Source organism: Saccopteryx leptura, chromosome 2 (assembly GCF_036850995.1).
Source record: "Saccopteryx leptura isolate mSacLep1 chromosome 2, mSacLep1_pri_phased_curated, whole genome shotgun sequence".
NCBI lineage: Eukaryota > Metazoa > Chordata > Mammalia > Chiroptera > Emballonuridae > Saccopteryx > Saccopteryx leptura.
Window position 1 is genome coordinate 94,169,204 of NC_089504.1, and position 19,028 is coordinate 94,188,231.

General features: G+C 42.6%; 1 protein-coding gene across 3 annotated transcripts; it reads right to left on the minus strand.

Annotated features, from left to right (window-relative positions):
* Positions 1–2,146: 2,146 nt before the first annotated feature.
* Positions 2,147–14,706, minus strand: PRXL2C (peroxiredoxin like 2C). Of its 3 annotated transcripts, XR_010749225.1 has the most exons (7): positions 14,369–14,701; positions 13,889–13,957; positions 12,324–12,377; positions 12,061–12,166; positions 7,092–7,223; positions 3,175–3,480; positions 2,147–3,098 (listed from the first exon to the last, which is right to left on the minus strand). XR_010749225.1 is itself a non-coding variant. In XM_066368329.1 (6 exons), the coding sequence occupies exons 1-6, from the start codon at positions 14,564–14,566 to the stop codon at positions 3,353–3,355; spliced, it is 687 nt and encodes a 228-aa protein (XP_066224426.1). In that variant the 5' UTR covers positions 14,567–14,701; the 3' UTR covers positions 2,147–3,352. The 3 variants fall into 3 exon arrangements, 2 of the variants coding, with proteins under 2 accessions (XP_066224426.1, XP_066224427.1); XM_066368329.1 differs by having other exon boundaries at positions 2,147–3,480; XM_066368330.1 differs by lacking the exon at positions 7,092–7,223 and having other exon boundaries at positions 2,147–3,480; positions 14,369–14,706.
* Between the last annotated feature and the right edge of the window lie 4,322 nt (positions 14,707–19,028).

The following is a 19,028-nucleotide window of genomic DNA, read 5'->3' on the forward strand; positions in this document are numbered from 1 at the left end:
TTGTAATCAGGGTTCTCTCTAAGGTGGGCGCCTGGGCAGCCGTATAATGTGGAAATCACAAATTTACATTCTTTACTCTTTTTTTTTTAATATTCATCAGAGCAATAGTGTGTATTCTAAGCGCCCATCCATAGTTAAAAGAAATCTGATGGAACTATGATTGTAATATTTATTCATTTCATCAAATTCATTATATCTTTGATGAAATACTACATTTAGTTCTCTAGTATGTTACTTCAGTAAACAAACATAACATAAAAAGTGCCAAACAACCAGGAGGTGACAAGTTGTCATTGGAAATACCTTTTTTTTTTTTTTTTTGTATTTTTCTGAAGCTGGAAACGGGGAGAGACAGTCAGACAGACTCCCGCATGCGCCCGACCGGGATCCACCCGGCACGCCCACCAGGGGCGAAGCTCTGCCCACCAGGGGGCGATGCTCTGCCCCTCCAGGGCGTCGCTCTGCCGCGACCAGAGCCACTCTAGCGCCTGGGGCAGAGGCCAAGGAGCCATCCCCAGCGCCCAGGCCATCTTTGCTCCAATGGAGCCTTGGCTGCAGGAGGGGAAGAGAGAGACAGAGAGAAAGGGGGGGGGGGGGGTGGAGAAGCAAATGGGCGCTTCTCCTATGTGCCCTGGCTGGGAATCGTACCCGGGTCCCCCGCACGCCAGGCCAATGCTCTACCGCTGAGCCAACCGGCCAGGGCCGGAAATATCTTAAATAAGTTTTATTGTTTATTGTCAGATATTATTTAATATTTTTTCACTAGTATTTTAAAACTTTTTTCTTGTATTTTTCTGAAGTGAGAAGCGGGGTGGTGGGGGGTGGGGTTGGCAGACAGAAAGACGCGTGCATGCAACTGACTGGGATCCACCTGGACAGCTCACTAGGGGTCGATGCTCTGCCCATAAGGCATTGCTCCTTTGCAGCTGGAGCCATTCTAGTGCCTGAGGCAGAGGCCATGGAGCTGTCCTGAGGGCCCAGGCCAACTTGGCTCTAATGGAGCCTTGGCTGCAGGAGGGGAAGAGAGAGGCAGAGAGGAAGGAGAGGAGGAGGGGTGAAGAAGCAGATAGTCACTTCTCCTGTGTGCCCTGACCGGGAATTGAATCTGGGACTTCCACATGTCAGGCCGACGCTCTACCACTGAGCCAACGGGTCAGGGCCTAGTTTTCTGTACCCTTTAATTGTTTTTAAGTATTAAATGCATGAAATAATAAACTACTTTTCGGTATATATATTTTTATACTTAAAACAGTCATTAGGACAGAGAACTGGTTGTTGAATTATTTGAATCCCACCACTGCCAGTACAGTACTGGATGCAGAACATGTTTTATATATTTCATAACAACCACTGTAAGTAACTTTTATATTAAATGCTTGTTTAGGGAGGCAATTTACCAATGTTTTGTATTTATGTAAACTATGATTCAGAAGTTTTAAGTCTAAAATCAGCAAAGGGATCTGGGTTATCACCAGTCTTTCCTTCCCATAAAACATAGTACAGAATTGCTTCATTTTCAATTTTATGAGAAATTTCATTTTTATTTATGAAAAACATGAATATGCATCTATACATACATAAAAATACTTTGAATATATACTTTTTGTGTGACTTCATATATTTGATATAAAAGAGTTGTAAATTCAAAACAGTATAATACTTGCTAATCACTACTAATTGAGGGTGGGCAAAAGTAGATTCACATTTGCATGTGAAACACATACTTGCATTTTTTTTTTTTTTCTTTTTTTTTTTTTCATTTTTCTGAAGCTGGAAACGGGGATAGACAGTCAGACAGACTCCCGCATGCGCCCGACCGGGATCCACCCGGCACGCCCACCAGGGGCGGTGCTCTGCCCCCCAGGGGGCGATGCTCTGCCCATCCTGGGCGTCGCCATATTGCGACCAGAGCCACTCTAGCGCCTGAGGCAGAGGCCACAGAGCCATGCCCAGCGCCCGGGCCATCTTTGCTCCAATGGAGCCTTGGCTGCGGGAGGGGAAGAGAGAGACAGAGAGGAAAGCGCGGCGGAGGGGTGGAGAAGCAAATGGGCGCTTCTCCTATGTGCCCTGGCCGGGAATCGAACCCGGGTCCTCCGCACGCTAGGCCGACGCTCTACCGCTGAGCCAACCGGCCAGGGCCCATACTTGCATTATTATTTATTAATTATTGTATATTATTTTCCATATGAACAACTGCAAATCCTTACTTTTGCCCTACTTCGTATTTTGATTTTGCTCTACTTTTCATCAGAATTTCTGGGACACTTCATGTTAAGATTCTAGAAAAGTAAAAGAAGAAATACTCCACTAAAAAAAAAGCAATTTAGGGGTGAGAAACAGAACTGTCTAGAATGTACAACCAAACTACAGTGTAAGTTTAAGGAAGAAAGTAATTTTAAAAGATTCTTAAAATTCCCTTTCAAAAAGCATGCCCACCATATTTTAAATATATATCTTAAATATCAAAAAAATATTTTTCTCTTTTTTACCAAAAAAACAAAACAAAAACCAATCCTAGTGAGATGAATAGTGGACGTGTAGTGACAAGGTCACTCTGAACAGCCTAGATGAAGAGTGTGGTTTGCCTTATTTTCTCCAAGTAAAGCCATTAGGAGGGAAATATTAGATTGCTGCCTCTAAACCTGTACCTATATGGAGTCTGCTGTATAGGAATATATTCGTAATATAATTTTTAAAGACCTTTTCCTGGCCAAAGAAATGTATCACGCTCACTGTATAATAGATGGGAAATACAGAAAAGTACGAGAAAGAAAATAATCCTACCACATAGAGATACCTGCAAATGATATTCTGGTGTTTGTATTTGTCTGTTTTTCTAAGCATATAAAAATATAAACAAATACATATAAAAATGTGATTATATTATTTAATACTATATAATAATAATAAATCAAAATTTCATGCCTTTACTTTTTCCACTGGATAAAAGGGTGTGGAGTTGCTTAACCTCCCCCTTATACGCTCATCATAAAGATTCATGATTTTCATGGCTAAAAAACCAAACCAAACAAAAACAAAAAAAACACATTTCACTGAATGGATATAACATACAATAAATAGTATTTATAATTGTATAGCTTTTAAAAATTTGAACAAAATAAACTTTTGTTTATATAAAATAAAACTTTAAAAGCTGTACAATTATAAATATACATTACATTTATGACAACTGATGCCTCTCAGCATGCATGTCAACTGGTGCATGTCTCCTTATGTTTTATAACTCCTCAAAGGCTGGGGAGAGCCAACAAATTAGACACTGCACCAAGACGCTCCACTCCACATTTCAGGCCGCATCTCCAGGGTCCTGGAAGTGACAGAGGCTGTATTTTCACACATGGATAACTGATGGTCTCCTTGTGAAGTCTACATGCTGAACTCCCACAAGTTGCAAAATAGAGTTGATAGGTTTGTGATCCAATCTATTCCTGTCACGGTGTATAAAATGGATGTAGTGACCTAGAAGACAATAAGAATAAAAGGCAGATGTTATCATCTATTGGGTTTGTTGCTTACTAGGATCAAAAGCTTTTCAACTTTTAATTAGGCCAAAGGGGAAAATTAATTACCCAGAGTACATTATATTCTATATATAATGCCATAATTTTTAATTAAGGTAATAAAGCCTGACAAGGCTATGGTTAAATAAGAGTGACTCTTTATGTTTTATAAGATCCAAGGGGAAAGATTCTTAAATTATAAACTTCTATTAGCTTTTACTCAATGTAATTAAATAAAATGTCCTGTCAGACAGGCAGAATATGGAACTAACATAGATCAAGCTGGATCACATGTGTTTCCTCAATGTAATAATGGAACAAATCACTCGCTTAAAAAAATTCACTCCCAAATTCTGATTTAATAGGCTATCTGCATTATAACTACAGAACAAAAGAGGCTGAAAAATAAGGACATTAAGACAATCAGTTAGGATACACTTAGATATCCATAATCCTTTTATCTGCTAAAATATAAAAGAAATCATAATTTACAATCTAGTTCTGTTTACTTTGATTTTTGGGTTCAAGGTCAGAATTTTATCTTAAAACAGTAGATTAAGGAAACATTATTAGAGGCATGTTTTTTTGCATTGTATTTATGTGTTGTCCACAGTCATCATGATAGATTTAATATCATAAACTGGCTTATTGTCCAACAATGTAAAAAAGCTAAATGAAATACTGGTTTAACCATGAGCAAAAATTTTTGTGAGTAAAATTAGGGGATCAGGGAATGTGCAGATACTCCAGTACTTTCAGCCTTTTGTATAGTGCATTTTCACTAATGAAATAAAAGTTGATTTTGCATCTCATTTGCATAATGGAAAAACTTTCTTTGACTTGTTTGCTTTTCTTATGTTCTTGTTTAATAAAAGAAAAATCAAATGCTTTTTTTTATCACTTCATATTCATTTTAAAATATCCCCTAAAGTTTGTGAGCAGTATAAATAAGTCCATCTAGCTCTTTTATTAGAATAGCTACATTTTTTCTAGTAGCTTCATCTCCTTATTAAGTGTGTTTTCAACTAGAGACACAAATGACACTATCCCTGAATGAACTCTTTATTCTTTTTTTTTTTAATTAATTAATTTATTTATTCATTTTAGAGAGGAGAGAGAGTTAGAGTGGAAGAGAGAGAGAGAGAGAGAAAGAAAGGGGGGAGGAGCAGGAAGCATCAACTCCCATATGTGCCTTGACCAGGCAAGCCCAGGGTTTTGAACTGGTGACCTCAGCATTCCAGGTCAACGCTTTATCCACTGCGCCACCACAGGTCAGGCTGAACTCTTTATTCTTACACAACTGAATGTACGGTGAAATGATGCTGAGACATGGAGACGGGAGCTCAATAAAACACCTTCAGGTCTGAGGATGAACACAAGTCAGTCAGAGATACGGTTCAGTGTTGTTCTGGGTCAGCTAACAGGACTAATCTCATGAAACACTCCTTTTCTGGCTACTCTAACTGGTATAAATTCATGAGAGAGAGGGAAAGGGAGTTTAATAACAGATTTCAACTAGCTGTAGTGTTCCAGATGCAAAAAACCCAAAAGTCAGCCTGGCCTGTGGTGGTGCAGGGGATAAAGGGTCGACCTGGAACACTGAGGTCGCCAGTTCGAAACCCTGGGCTTGTCCGGTCAAGGCACATATGGGAGTTGATGCTTCCTGCTCCTCCCCTCCTTCTCTCTCCTCTAAAATGAATAAATAAATAAGCCCAAAAGTCAGAATACTTGGTCAAAACAGACTTCTTTTTAGCTAGCTGGAATTTATTAAAGTAAATGTAAATGTTTTAACTCTCAGAAGCTACATTCACTAAAGTGGACAATTTTAAAGAAGGAATCAAGAAAAAGCAGTTTAGTCTGACCTGTGGTGGCGCAGTGGATAAAGCATTGACCTGGAAATGCTGAGGTCGCCAGTTGAAAACCCTGGGCTTGCCTGGTCAAGGCACATATGGGAGTTGATGCTTCCAGCTCTCCCCCCTTTTCTCTCTGTCTCTCCCTCTCCTCTCTCTAAAAAAAAAAAAAAATGAATAAATAAATAAAAAAGAAAAAGAAAAAGCAGTTTAGCCTGACCAGGCGGTGGCGCAGTGGATAGAGCGTCGAATTGGGATGCAGAGGACTCAGGTTCGAGACCCCGAGGTCGCCAGCTTGAGCGTGGGCTCATCTGGTTTGAGCAAAAGGCCACCAGCTTAAACCCAAGGTTGCTGGCTCCAGCAAGGGGTTACTCGGTCTGCTAAAGGCCTGCAGTCAAGGCACATATGAGAAAGCAATCAATGAACAACTAAAGTGTTGCAATGCACAATGAAAAACTAATGATTGATGCTTCTCATCTCTCTCCGTTCCTGTCTGTCTGTCCCTGTCTATCCCTCTCTCGGACTGACTCTCAGTCTCTGTAAAATGAAAAGAAAGAAAGGAAAGAAAGGAAAAGAAAGGAAAGGAAAAGAAGGAAAGGAAAGGAAAGGAAAGGAAAGGAAAGGAAAGGAAAGGAAAGGAAAGGAAAGGAAAGGAAAGGAAAGGGAGGGAAAGAGGGAGGGAAAGAGGGAGGGAAGGAGGGAGGGAAGGAGGGAGGGAAGGAGGGAGGGAAGGAGGGAGGGAAGGAGGGAGGGAAGGAGGGAGGGAGGGAAGGAGGGAGGGAGGGAGGGAGGGAGGGAGGGAGGGAGGGAGGGAGGAGGGAGGGAGGGAGGGAAGGAAGGAAGGAAGGAAGGAAGGAAGGAAGGAAGGAAGGAAGGAAGGAAGGAAGGAAGGAAGGAAGGAAGGAAGGGAAGAAAAAGCAGTTTACAACACAGTGACAGGTGTTTTGGCACTGCCACGCCTGGGTGTTTATTCCTGACTGCAACACTTACCATTTAGCAGAGTGGGGCCAAAGAAATTTCAGGGGGTCTAAACTGAACAATAAAGCTATTCATGTGGCTTATAGTAATTGTTATTGAATGAGCAAGCTGTCCCTGGGGCTGACTTGCTTTCTAACAGTGAGCAAGTCTAGTTTTGCTGGTTATAAATAACTAGATCAATTCATCTATTGACTTAAAAAAAAAAAGTGCTTGATGACTTTCTCCTATTGAGAAATGTTCAGCTCCACTGAACATTTTTTTTTTTTAATTTCATTAATTGATTTTAGAAAGAGGAGAGGGAGAGAGAGAGAGAAGGAGAGGAAAGCATTAACTTATAGCAGTTGCTTTTCGTATGTGCCTTGACCGGGCAAGCCCACCGTTTCAAATTGGGAGCCTCAGCGTTCCAGGTCAACACTTTATCCACTGCACCAGCACAGGTCAGGCCACTGAACCTCTTCAAGGGTGTGATAGCCATATACAGTTTGCCAAACCACCACTGACTTTTCTTATCCCAAATACCTGAAAGCACTCGGGCATGGAATGATGAGCACAGTACCTCCAACAGTCAGACATCAAAGCACACACAAGCTTTTGAAAATAAGAGGTGCCCCCTATGAAAGCACAGCACCCTGACTGGTACAATGTCAAGCTGACCACTTCTATGGGGTTATTTTATGCAGAAGGCCTCTGGACTTCTAAAAGGCACAAGGAGTATCTGCTGGATCTGGATTTTCATGCTTACCTGGGCCTAAAATAAGGGTGCCACCTTGCTGAACCGGATCTCCTTGAAAATCAAAGAGAGGGCCCGTCACTGCCCGCCACAGGCTCCGAAAGCTTCCCGAGACTATATTAGACTTTATATGGGGGCTCTGTCCTGAAATATTAAAAAGTGTCTTTAGCTGTTATCATTTTATATTGGCTATTACAAAGATAATGTTAGTACTTCTAAAAACATTTTTTCTTGTGTGTCATCTTAACTTTATAGACTTAATCTTTTTTTCCTTCAAAGAATGGTTTCTTAACCCTTGACTACTAACATTTTCAGACCAGAAATTCTTTGTCCTGTACAATGTAGGGTGCTTAGCAGCACCCTTGCCCTCTGCACCCACTATATGCCACAGTACCCACCATCCACCAGATTGTGACAACTAAAAATGTCTCTCGACAATGTCAAACGTCCCCTGGGGCGGGGGGAGGCAAAACTGTGCCCAGTTGAGGACTTCTGCTTTAAAAGAAAAAGTGATGATAGACCTAGACCATTTTCTGCCACAGAAAACTGTCCACTACAGACTGGTAATGCTTTCCTTCTTAATTCTGCATTTATATATTGTTTAGTCTCTAACCTAAAAATAGGTAAATACACTCCTTTTCTTTATTTTTCTTCTTTTCCAAGTGAGAGAAGGAGAAATAGAGAGACAGACTCCTGCATGCACTCCAACTGAGACCCACCAGACAACCCCTGTCTGGAGATGATGCTCTGCCCATCTGGGAGGCCATACTTGCAACCGAGCTATTTCTAGCACCCGAGGCAAGGCTCTAAGGAGCCATCCTCAGTGCCTGTGCCTGCGGCTAATGTGCTTGAAACAATCAAGCCATGGCTGCAGGAGAGGAAGAGAGAGAGAGAGAAAAGAGGGAGGGGTAGAAAAACAGATGGTTGTTTCTCCTGTGTGCCCTGACCAGGAATTGAATGAAGGATATCCACATGCCGGGTAGACACTCTACCACTGAGCCAAGCTCTACACTCCTTTTCAATAGACAATGCAGCCCAGGCTGTTATATGCTGGTCAACACTGGTTTCTTCTTTTTGGGCCCACAGCTAAACTATACCTCCCAGTGTTCTTGGCACTTTGCTATGGCACATAACTATGTTGCAACCAATGAATAAAATGATGTGTGCCACCCCCAAGTGAGCTCCTGAAAACCTGCCACAAGTGATTCTCAATGTTCCTTCTAAAAAGGAACACTGCCTTAGGACATAACCAACCGAGCTATCCGGCCAGGGTGCTTTTAACTTTTTATTTTGATGATTATGCTGCCTTTGACCTGCCTGTTTTCTTGATATTCCCATATAACTATTATTTACCTCCATCTCTTGAACTCTTCTATTTCTTTCATACTTACATTAGAATGGACATTTATTTTACCAAGAAACAAATACTGGCTCATTAGCTTGGAGACATGGGGAAAACACTCAAGTTTACTCTTTTATGGGATTCTAAACCTACAAAAAATGTTCAGAAATACACACTATCTCCTTATGTCCAAAGAAAGGGTCATTTGATATTTCTGAAATGTTAGAAATTCAACTGAAGGAGATTCTACATCTTAGAATTTAACAATCTTTGCTGTGAAGAACACACTAATTTTGCCAGTTTGAATTTAGTTCTTACAAATAAAATTCCTGTTTTTTCAGTTATTTCCTGTTTACTTTGATTCTTAGACTTTAATTTGAATTTTAAAATGCGAACTAAGGAACTGGTTTTTTAAAAAAACTCCCCCCCATTGATTTGAGAGAGGGGGGAAGGGAGAGGGAAAGGGGGGGGGGAGAGGGGGGGAGAGAGAGAGAGAGAGAGAGAGAGAGAGAGAGAGAGAAGCATCAACTCATTGTTCCACTTAATGGTGCACTCAGTTTGCTTCTTATATGTGCCCTGAACAGGGGTCAAAACCACGGCCTAGATGTGCCAGGACGACGCTCTATCCACTGAACAACCCAGCCAGGACCATTAAGTAAATACATTAAGAGGCATGTTTTCTCCATTGTACTTATCTTTTACCTCCAGTCATCACTGTAAATTTAGTATCATAAATTTGCTTCTTATCAAAAGAGGCAAATGAAATACTACTGGAAAACTCATTACTTCCTTGCATTTAATGTCTGTATTTTCTTCCTCTTTTTCTTTCTAAAATGTGCAATTAATTAATAATTATAATCGTGGCCCTGCTGGTTGGTTCAGCAGTAGTGTTGGCCTGGTGTGGGGAAGTTCTGGGTTCAATTCCAGGTCAGGGTACACAGAGAAATGACCATCTGCTTCTCAATCTCAATCCCTCCCCCTTCTCTCTCTCTCCCCTTCCTGCAGCCAAGGCTCCAATGGTTCCAGCCAGTTGGTCCATGGCTCCATGGCTTGCCTCAGGTGCTAAGATAGCTTGGTTGCCGAGCAACAGAGCAGCAGCCCCAGATGGGAAGAACATCACCTGGTAGGGGGCTTGCCAAGTGGATCCTGTCGGGGCACATGTGGGAGACTGTCTGCCTGCCTCCCTCCCTGCCTTTCACTCAATAAAAATAAATAAATAAATAAAATTATAATCGTATAGTATTTTTTTAGTGTGTTGATTTCAAGTAGGACTATTCTGAGACTGGTTCTGTGACTTACACTGTTTCAGGGAGGATCTTTAAAATATTATTTTATAAGAACTTAATATTTTCTCTTTGGAAATACAGTACTTTAAAAAAAAAGATTTTATTTATTGAATTTAGAGACAGGAAAGAGAGAGAGAAAAAGGTGGGAGGGGGGTCAGAGAGGAGTAGGAATGTGCCTTGACTCAGCAAGCCCAGGGTTTTGAACCAGCAACTTCAGCATTCCAGATCAACACTCTATTCACTGCACCAGCACAGGTCAGGTGGAAATACAGTACTTTAACATGGGTCAGAGGAGTTTAAAAGATTTGACTAAACCCTCTCTTTTAAACACAAGAATGAATATATTTTGTTTAGAATTCATCTGCTTTCTTTGCAATTCCACATCGTTGTTGTGGCAATGATTGGTGAGGTGTTACTAAAGTGAATCACAGTTTCTACCTAAAGTGCTAACTGATAGAGACCTTTCAAAGGTGCTGAGACTGTTACAGCACAGGAAATCAGTCCCCCAAAAAGTAACATCCACAAGTAATACTGTTGAAATTTCCTACACTAAAGAGAGAAAAATAGCCAACTGTGTTTATGCTAGCTCATCAATATGGATCATGTCAACTCTATCTCAAAAAAAGCTCCCCACCCCAACCCATCCCCTCCTGTTCATCCACCTCTACTTCAGGTCCTATCATTCTTTTTGAGCTTATTACTGTATATAACCTTGTCACAAATATCACTGCCTCTGGTTGGTGGGTTCCAATTCCTCCATTATTCTGGATACATGACTGTATAACTTGTCCACTTCAAATACTTGTAGGATTCCTCCACGGCCTCCAGAACAAATCCAAACTCCTTGGTAGGTCAACCCATACTGGGCATGAGTTGGTCACAACCTATCCCTTGGCTCACACCAATTTCCTTTTTTTTTTTTAATTAAAAAAAATCATTTTAGAGAGGAGAATGAGAGAGAGAGAGAGAGAGAAAGAAACTGAGGAGGAGCAGGAAGCATCAACTCCCATGTGTGCCTTGACCAGACAAGTGCAGGGTTTCGAACCAGCAACTTCAGCGTTCCAGGTTGACACTTTATCCACTGTGCCACCAAAGGTCAGGCTCACACCAATTTCCAAACTGACTCTTAGCCTCTGGCCAAATCAGGGACACACACCTCTTCTCCCAAGAGACAAGTTTTTTCATGCTTGTGTGCTTCTGCAGGTGCTTTCTGTCAGCGGCACCCTTCCTCCACCTCACTTCACCCAGCTAACTCCTTTAAGAGTGAGCTTAGACAACACCTCCTCTGAGAAGACCTCCCAGATACTCTTTCCCTTTGTATTTCTGGCATAGGTCTTTTCAGAACATGTTCTCCTCTATTAAAAGCCCTTAAACTAGAACTAGATTGTAATTAGCTGTTTGCTTCTGTCTCTCAAAGTAGATTATGAGCCTCAGGATGGTAGAGACTGTGTCTTTTACCACTATCTTCCTGGAGAATCCATACAATGGTTGTCACGATCTATAGCTCAGTAATATTTGTTGAGAATGAATGATTTGAGTCTGAGCTTAGTTCTCTTATTTGGCATTTCAGAATCCAAGTTCTTCCTACCTAAAACACATATTAATAGTTCACCTACAGCACACTAAGTTCTATTAATTATAAAGAATTGTGCTAAGGACAGGGATTGTGAACCACATAAAGGTAAGTAAAACATCAAATTCTTCAACTAACTATACTGCCAGCCACTTTACACGCAATAACTAAGTATATAAGCAAGTATGAGGTGCTATAAAAACGCAGTGAGGGAAGCAATTTCTTCTGCTTGAAGAGCTATTAAGAGCCCCTTTGAGTTGGGCTTTAAATGAAAATGAACATTTCATCAGTTAAAGAACACAGAGTATTCAAAGTCATGATGATGAGATATAAAAATAGATTAGCCTAAGCACTTATTTTTCTTTTCGTTACAAAAGTACACTGTATTCATTGTAAAAACATATAAAAGCCATTCTTCTCATTTCCATTCCTTGGGGGTGAGCAATGCAATAAATAGCTTTTAAAACCTTTTCATTATACATACAGAGTTACTACAGAACTTTATGTTTATGAAATGGTTTTTGTTTTTAACAAAACTGGAATCATACTGAAAACACTGTCTTGCAGCCTGCTCTTGAACTTCATTTAGTACTTCACAAATAGCTTTCCATGTCATCATAGCCAGAAAATGAATCTTTTTAGAGTCTGGTATATTTGGATCACTTACTAGAATCATAAAAAGCAGTCTGATTTATGAATTTACAATTTGTTCCCCTATGCATATAGATTCAAATGTAAAAATACATCATCAGTTTTTCTACTTTTCATGTCATGTGTTACCTGCGGAGGTAATTTCTTCACCTCTTTTCATTCCCAATCTCTTATAAATTTCTCTCTCAGGATCGACATAGATTTCATGACAATACCCTGTCAGTTTGCAGAAAGGCTACAAAAAGAGAATATTTGGAATTTTTATAAGGAAAAAAAAAGAGAGAAAAGTAATTATAATCTAACTTAATTTTAGTAAATTTAACCTACACTTAGTGGTTCAAGTCATACAATTTTTTTTATGTCTGTTAGTTTTTCAATTGTTATATATTTACCTCAATATGATGGTAGGACGACTGTCCAATCACTATAAGGGTGACGCTTGCCTCCTTCAGGAGAAAAAGACACACGTACATACAATTAAGAAATGATGTTTTCTACAACTTCCCCTTATCCAACTTTTTTTCCATTTTAATGCCATCTATAGGCTTCTAGAAGAATGGAATAAACAGCAAAATTGTGTCAGTCAGAGCAAAGAAATGTATGCTAAAATATATTTAATTAATTCAGATGATCTTTTGCTAAGTAATAACTTTAAAATAAAACAGTCGATAATTCTCTATACTCCAAAAATGTACTTTAAAAAAGAATAAGAACTATTAAAGTAGGGTTATTTAATTGGTTTTATTTTTTCCACATCCCACTTGGTCTGGACTGCTGAAACAGAGCTGAGTTTTACAAAGGCTACCAATGCCTTCCCTGAAATGCTCTCCTGGGGACAAACCTGAAGAAAAACACATGTATTTCTCTGTCACAGGAATGTGGAATGTGCACCGTTTGTTACAAATACAATTTTCCACCTTTAGGATATATTAGTATTTTCTTACAATGAATAACTATTTGGAGTAGGGGTTTTTTTTCTAATTTTTTATTATTATTGATTTTAGTGAGAGAGGAAGTGGGGCAGAGAGATAGGGAGGGAGGGAGAGAAAGAAAGAGAGAGAGAGAGGGAGAGAGAGAGAGAGAAAGACAGGAACATTGAGCTCTTTCTGTATGTGCCTTAATGGTTCGAACTGGCAACCTCTGCTGCTTTGGGACGATGTCCTAGCCAACTGAGCCATCCCCCCAGGGCTGCAGTGCTTTTTTTTTTTTGTATTTTTCTGAAGCTATTAATAGAAACCGGGAGAGACAGTCAGACAGACTCCCGCATGCGCCCCACCGGGATCCACCCGGCACGCCCACCAGGGGCGAAGCTCTGCCCACCAGGGGGCGATGCTCTGCCCCTCCGGGGTGTCGCTCTGCCTCGACCAGAGCCACTCTAGCGCCTGGGGCAGAGGCCAAGGAGCCATCCCCAGCACCCGGGCCATCTTTGCTCCAATGGAGCCTTGGCTGCTGGAGGGGAAGAGAGAGACAGAGAGGAAGGAGAGGGGGAGGGGTGGAGAAGCAGATGGGCGCTTCTCCTGTGTGCCCTGACCAGGAATCGAACCCGGGACTTCTGCACGCCAGGCCGACGCTCTACCACTGAGCCAACCGGCCAGGGCCTGCAGTGCTTTTGATTACAAAAATAAAGGAGGGAAATATCAATAATAATTGCCAACATTTGTGTTTTTGGTTACTGTCATTCAACATTTGTGAATAGGCAGGTTACTACATAATATAAAAATTATTACTATGGTTAGTATGTATATAAGTGGGCAGTAACCAATACATTAAGACAGAATCAGATCTTTTGGAAGCTCTTGAGAGACGTATGGAAAGATAATAATCTGGTATTGGAATGTCTGTGCAGGAAAGGCAATGCACTGCACACCTGATCCCACCGCACTTCTTATAAATGACAAGTGACTTTCACAAGGTCGCCATGAAGCAGGGCACGCCGCTGCTCACTCAGAAAACTTACTTGTAAGAAAATCTTGGGGATTTTGGCTAGATCTTCTACGTATTCCTTGCAGGTGTAACACAGGAAATGCTGAAATCCCAACACAGTAAAAAAGAACAAGTTAGCAACTAACACGCTTAACGTCCGGAAAAGACCAAGTACATGTATTGTACTTCGTTTCGCGTGACTCGAACTCAATATCCAAGTTGGGTAAAAAAAAAGTATCAAGGCGACCAACGCGTAGGAAAAAAGGGTCGCACCCAGTCCCTGCTAGGCCTCCTCACTTGCTGAAAAATGGCCTCGACTCAGGAGATATTTGTCTGTTCTCGTTACCGGAAGCGAGAGGACGCTTCGCATTCAGGACGCCTCTAGTGGATGACAACGGCAAAGACCCGGCGGCCACCGCTCTCGACCCCCGACCCTCCGAGGGTCCCGATGTGCCCCCGAGCCGGGGCTCCCAGCCCGCTGGCGAGGTGCGGGCTCCCGGCCGCCCGCGCTCACCCGCACGAAGACTACGATGGCCCGGCGCTCCTGAAACAGCGCGCCGAACGGCACCCGTCTCCCGGACGCGTCCAGCACTGGAAGCTCGGCCACAGCGGCGGCCAGCGGCTGCCCCGGCTCGGGGCCCCTCGGGATCCCGGCAGCGGCGATACGGCCGCTGACCTGCCGCGTGATCGGGGCCAGAGCTGGGGAGGCCATTACACCTGCTTCCGCGGGCCGGGGTTCACGCCGGCCGCGCGTGCCAAACCCGTCTCCACTGAGGTGGGCGCCAGGAACCCAGCGCAGCCCGGGAGGGGCGCGGGAGAAGGCGGGGCGCGGGGGAGGCAGGGCTCTGGCAAGGCGGGGCGCAGGAGGAGGCGGGGTGCGGAGGAGGCGGGGTGCGGAGAAGGCGGGGCGCAAGAGGAGGCGGGGTTGCTTGGATTAGCTGTGGGTTGGGGCGGGGGCCGAGGCGGGGCGCGCGGAGTGCCTATGAGCCGGGGTGCAGGGTACCCGTAGAATTGGGCTGCGCACGCCCCTTGGCTCCTAGGTGAGACCTGCAGGTCCTAGTAGGAAGAGTAAGGTGGGTCCCAAGCGAGAAAAGTGCTATTTAGGAAGAAAGCAGTCCCTGCTTTCCACAGCTGCTGAGGCTGACGTTCTTATGTATTCAAGAGAACCAGTTACCGAGGATTTTTTTTTATAAGGCATTGTTATTACTACAAAAGAATTCCTAAAAGCTTTAGATATCAGAAAAAATTGAGGACATCCTACACAAAATACTTGACCAATACTCTTTAAAAATTGTTTTTATTTTTTATTAAGTGAGAGTTGGGGAGTCAGAGAGACTCCTGCATGTACCCCAAACGGGATCCAGCCAGCAAGCCCTCTACCAGGGGGTGCTCTGCTCATCTGGGAATGCTGCTCTGTAGTTTGGCAACCAATCTATTTTAGTGCCTGAGGGGAGGCCATGGAGCCATTCTCTGCAAGCCACTGCTGCAGGAGGGGAAGAGAGAAGAGGGAGGGAGAGGGGTAATGAGGCAGATGGTCGCTTCTCCTGTGTGCCCTGACCAGAATTGAACCCAGGACATCCACACTCTACTGCTAATGCTCTACCGCTGAGCCAACTAGCCAGGGCTAGACCAATACTCTTCTAAAGTGTTATAGCTCATATAGACAAAGACCAAGACACCATCATAGGAGATAAGGAGTAATTATAATTAAATGCAATGTGATATTCTGAACTGGTTCCTGGAACAGAAAAAGGTTGTTAGTGCATAAACAGAAAATCTGAATAAAGTCTGTACGTTAATTGTACCAATGTTAATTTTTCAGTTTTGACAAATTTATCATAGTTACATAAGATGTTAACATTAGAGAAAAGTGAGTAAATGTTAAGTAGGAACTCTGTACTATTTTGATATTCAGTTGTATATCTAAAATTAGTTCAAAATGGAAAGCTAAAAAGATGTTCCAGAGTCCAAGTAACTAGAAAGAAAAGTGTGAATACAGCTCCAAAGGATTTGCACAGAATATGTCTTATTCTGGTTTGTATGTTTTATTTGGTTACTTTCTAATGTATTTGTTTTTTCAGAATATTAATTGTAGTGTATTATAGTTTCCTTTACACTTTAATTTTCTAAGGATATACAAACAGTGTTTCTTATAATTCCTTAATTCTTGTACTCAGATATAAAAGGTAGAACCATTCACACAGTCAACAAATATTTACTTAGTAACTTATCTGTATTAGACATTGTGTTAGAAACTAGAAAGAATATGATAACTAAGACAAGCCTAAGGCAAGGAGTTAATGATCTGGTTGGGGCCCTGGCTGGTGGCTCAGTGGATAGAGTGTCAACCTGGAATGTAGACATCCCGAGTTCCATTCCTGATCAGGGCACACAGGAGAAGCACCCATCTGCTTTTCCACCCCTCCCCCTCTCACTTCTCTCTCTTTCTCTCGTTCTCTCTCTCTTTCAATTCTCCTCCAGCAGCCATGGCTCCATTGGAGCAAGTTGGCTCCAGGAACTGAAGATGGCTCCATGGCCTCCACTTCAGGTGCTAAGAAGAGCTTGGTTGCTGAGAAACAGAGCAACACCCCAGATGGGCAAAGCATCACCCCCTAGTGGGCTTGCTGGGTGGATCCTGGTTGCGGCACATGCGGGTGTCTGTCTGCCTCCCCTCCTCTCAAATATGAAGTAAAAACAAAATAGTCTGGTTGGGAAAATAATCTCAAAATAATAGTTGTGATGAAGAGCAATCAATAGTACAGCAGAAGTATGAATAACATATAGTGAGAACTTGTATCACTTATGATGCTCTTGGTTTCTAATGACACAGAACTTTGACTCAAATGGTCTTGTATTATAAGGATATTTATTATCTACCATAACAGGCCAGGCCAGGTTCTAGGTATGGTATAATTAAGACTTCCTCCTCTGCTGTTCTCTTGGCTCTACCATCCTTCGTGTGGGCTTTGCCCTTAAATTGGCCTCCCACATAGTCACAAAATGGCTGCCAGCCACAACAGGGCAGCATGTTCTAGCTCAGGTACTGCAAAGAAGCCTAAATGCCTTAATCTCTAGAAGCCCTAGCAAACTTCTCCATTTATTAATAGTTCAGTTTTACTTGAATTAGCTTAGACCTTTCTTTCTTGCATATCCATGATCAGTTTAAATTGATTATTTGTATAGAATGGACATTAAAGGATAAGCCAAAATGATCATGACAGGGGCACAAGGAAAAAATGATCAATTATTTTAATTTATTGTGAGAGGAGGGGAGATAGTGAGACAGACTCCTGCATGTACCCGACGAGAACCCACCTGGCAACCCTGTCTGGGCTGATGCTCGAATCAACTGAGCCATCCTTAGCACCTGAGGCTGATGCTTGGACCAACTCAGCTATCCTCAGTGCCTGGGGTTGACACTTGAACCAATCGAGCCACTAGCTGTGAGAGAAGTGGAAGAGAAGGGGAAGAGGAAAGGGGAGTGAAGCAGATGGTCATTTCTTATGTGTGCCCTGACCTGGAATGGAAACCAAATGTCCACATGCCAGGATGACACTCTTATCAGCCACTGGCCATGGTCAATTATTTTTAAAATACGGGTGAGTTCAACATTGTAATCAACTAGGCCTGAACACCTATTTTTACTATGAATTTTACTTAAGAGTTATATAAAAATTTGTTTTCTGATTTACCTCGAGCGAGTTTTGGTAATTTGTGATGTTGTCCTCAATATTGGTCAGTTGGACCTAAATTGTCAAATTGATGTGCATAGTTGTGATGTTCCCTAAATATTCTTTTAATATCTATGGGTAGTGATATAATCTCCCCCCCCCCCCAAGCTGGAAACGGGGAGAGACAGTCAGACAGACTCCCGCATGCGCCTGACCGGGATCCACCCGGCACTCCCACCAGGGGGTGACGCCCCGCCCACCAGGAGGCGATGCTCTGCCCCTCCAGAGCATCGCTCTGTTGCGACAAGAGGCCAAGGAGCCATCCCCGGCGCCCGGGCCATCTTTGCTCCAATGGAGCCTCGCTGCGGGAGGGGAAGAGAGAGACAGAGAGGAAGGAGAGGGGGAGGGGTGGAGAAGCAAATGGGCGCTTCTCCTGTGTGCCCTGGCCAGGAATCGAACCTGGGACTTCTGCATGCCAGGCTGATGCTCTACCACTGAGCCAACCGGCCAGGGCCTGATATAATCTTTTTTATTCCTGAATTTGATAACTTGTATCTCCTTTTTTGTTTTTTTTTTTTAATTTTTATTTATTCATTTTAGAGAAGAGAGAGAGAGAGAGAGAGAGAGAGAAAGAGATGGGGGAGGAGCAGGAAGCATCAACTCCCATATGTGTCTTGACCGGGCAGGCCCAGGGTTTTGAACCAGCAACCTCAGCATTTCTAGGTCGATGCTTTATCCACTGCGCCACCACAGGTCAGGCTCTTGTTGTTTTTATCTTAATAGTATTTTATTTTTTATTTTTCCGAAGTTGGAAATGGGGAGGAGTCAGACTCCCGCATGCGCCGGACCAGGATCCACCTGGCATGCCCACCAGGGGGCGATGCTCCGCCCATCTGGGGCATTGCTCTGTTGCAACCAGGGCCATTCTAGTGCCTGAGGCTGAGGCCATGGAACCATCCTCAGTGCCCGGGCCAACTTTGCTCCAATGGAGCCTCGGCTGTGGGAGGGGAAGAGACAGAGAGGAAGGAGAGGGGGAGGGGTGGAGAAGCAGATGGGTGCTTCTCCTGTGTGCCCTGGCCGGGAATCGAACCTAGAACTCCTGCATGCCAGGCTGATGCTCTACCACTGAGCCAACTGGCTAGGGCCTATCTTAATAGTTTTATCAATTTTATTGATTTTCAAATGATCAACTTCAGGTTTCTTGGATTTTCTCTATTTTTATGTTTTCAGTATCCTTAAACCTTGCTCTTATATTATTTCTTTGCTGCTACTTGCTTTGGATTTATTATACTGTTTGTTTCATGAGATGAGATCTTAGACTGTTATTTGAGACCTTTTATTTTTCTACAGTATTGTAAGCATTTGGTGGTGTAAATTTTCCACTCAGCGCTACTTTAACTCCAAGGCACAAATATTGACAAGTTTATTTTCTCATTCAGTTCAAATTACTTTTTCATTCCCTTTAAACTTTCCTTGTAATATTTATAAGTGTGTTGTTTCATT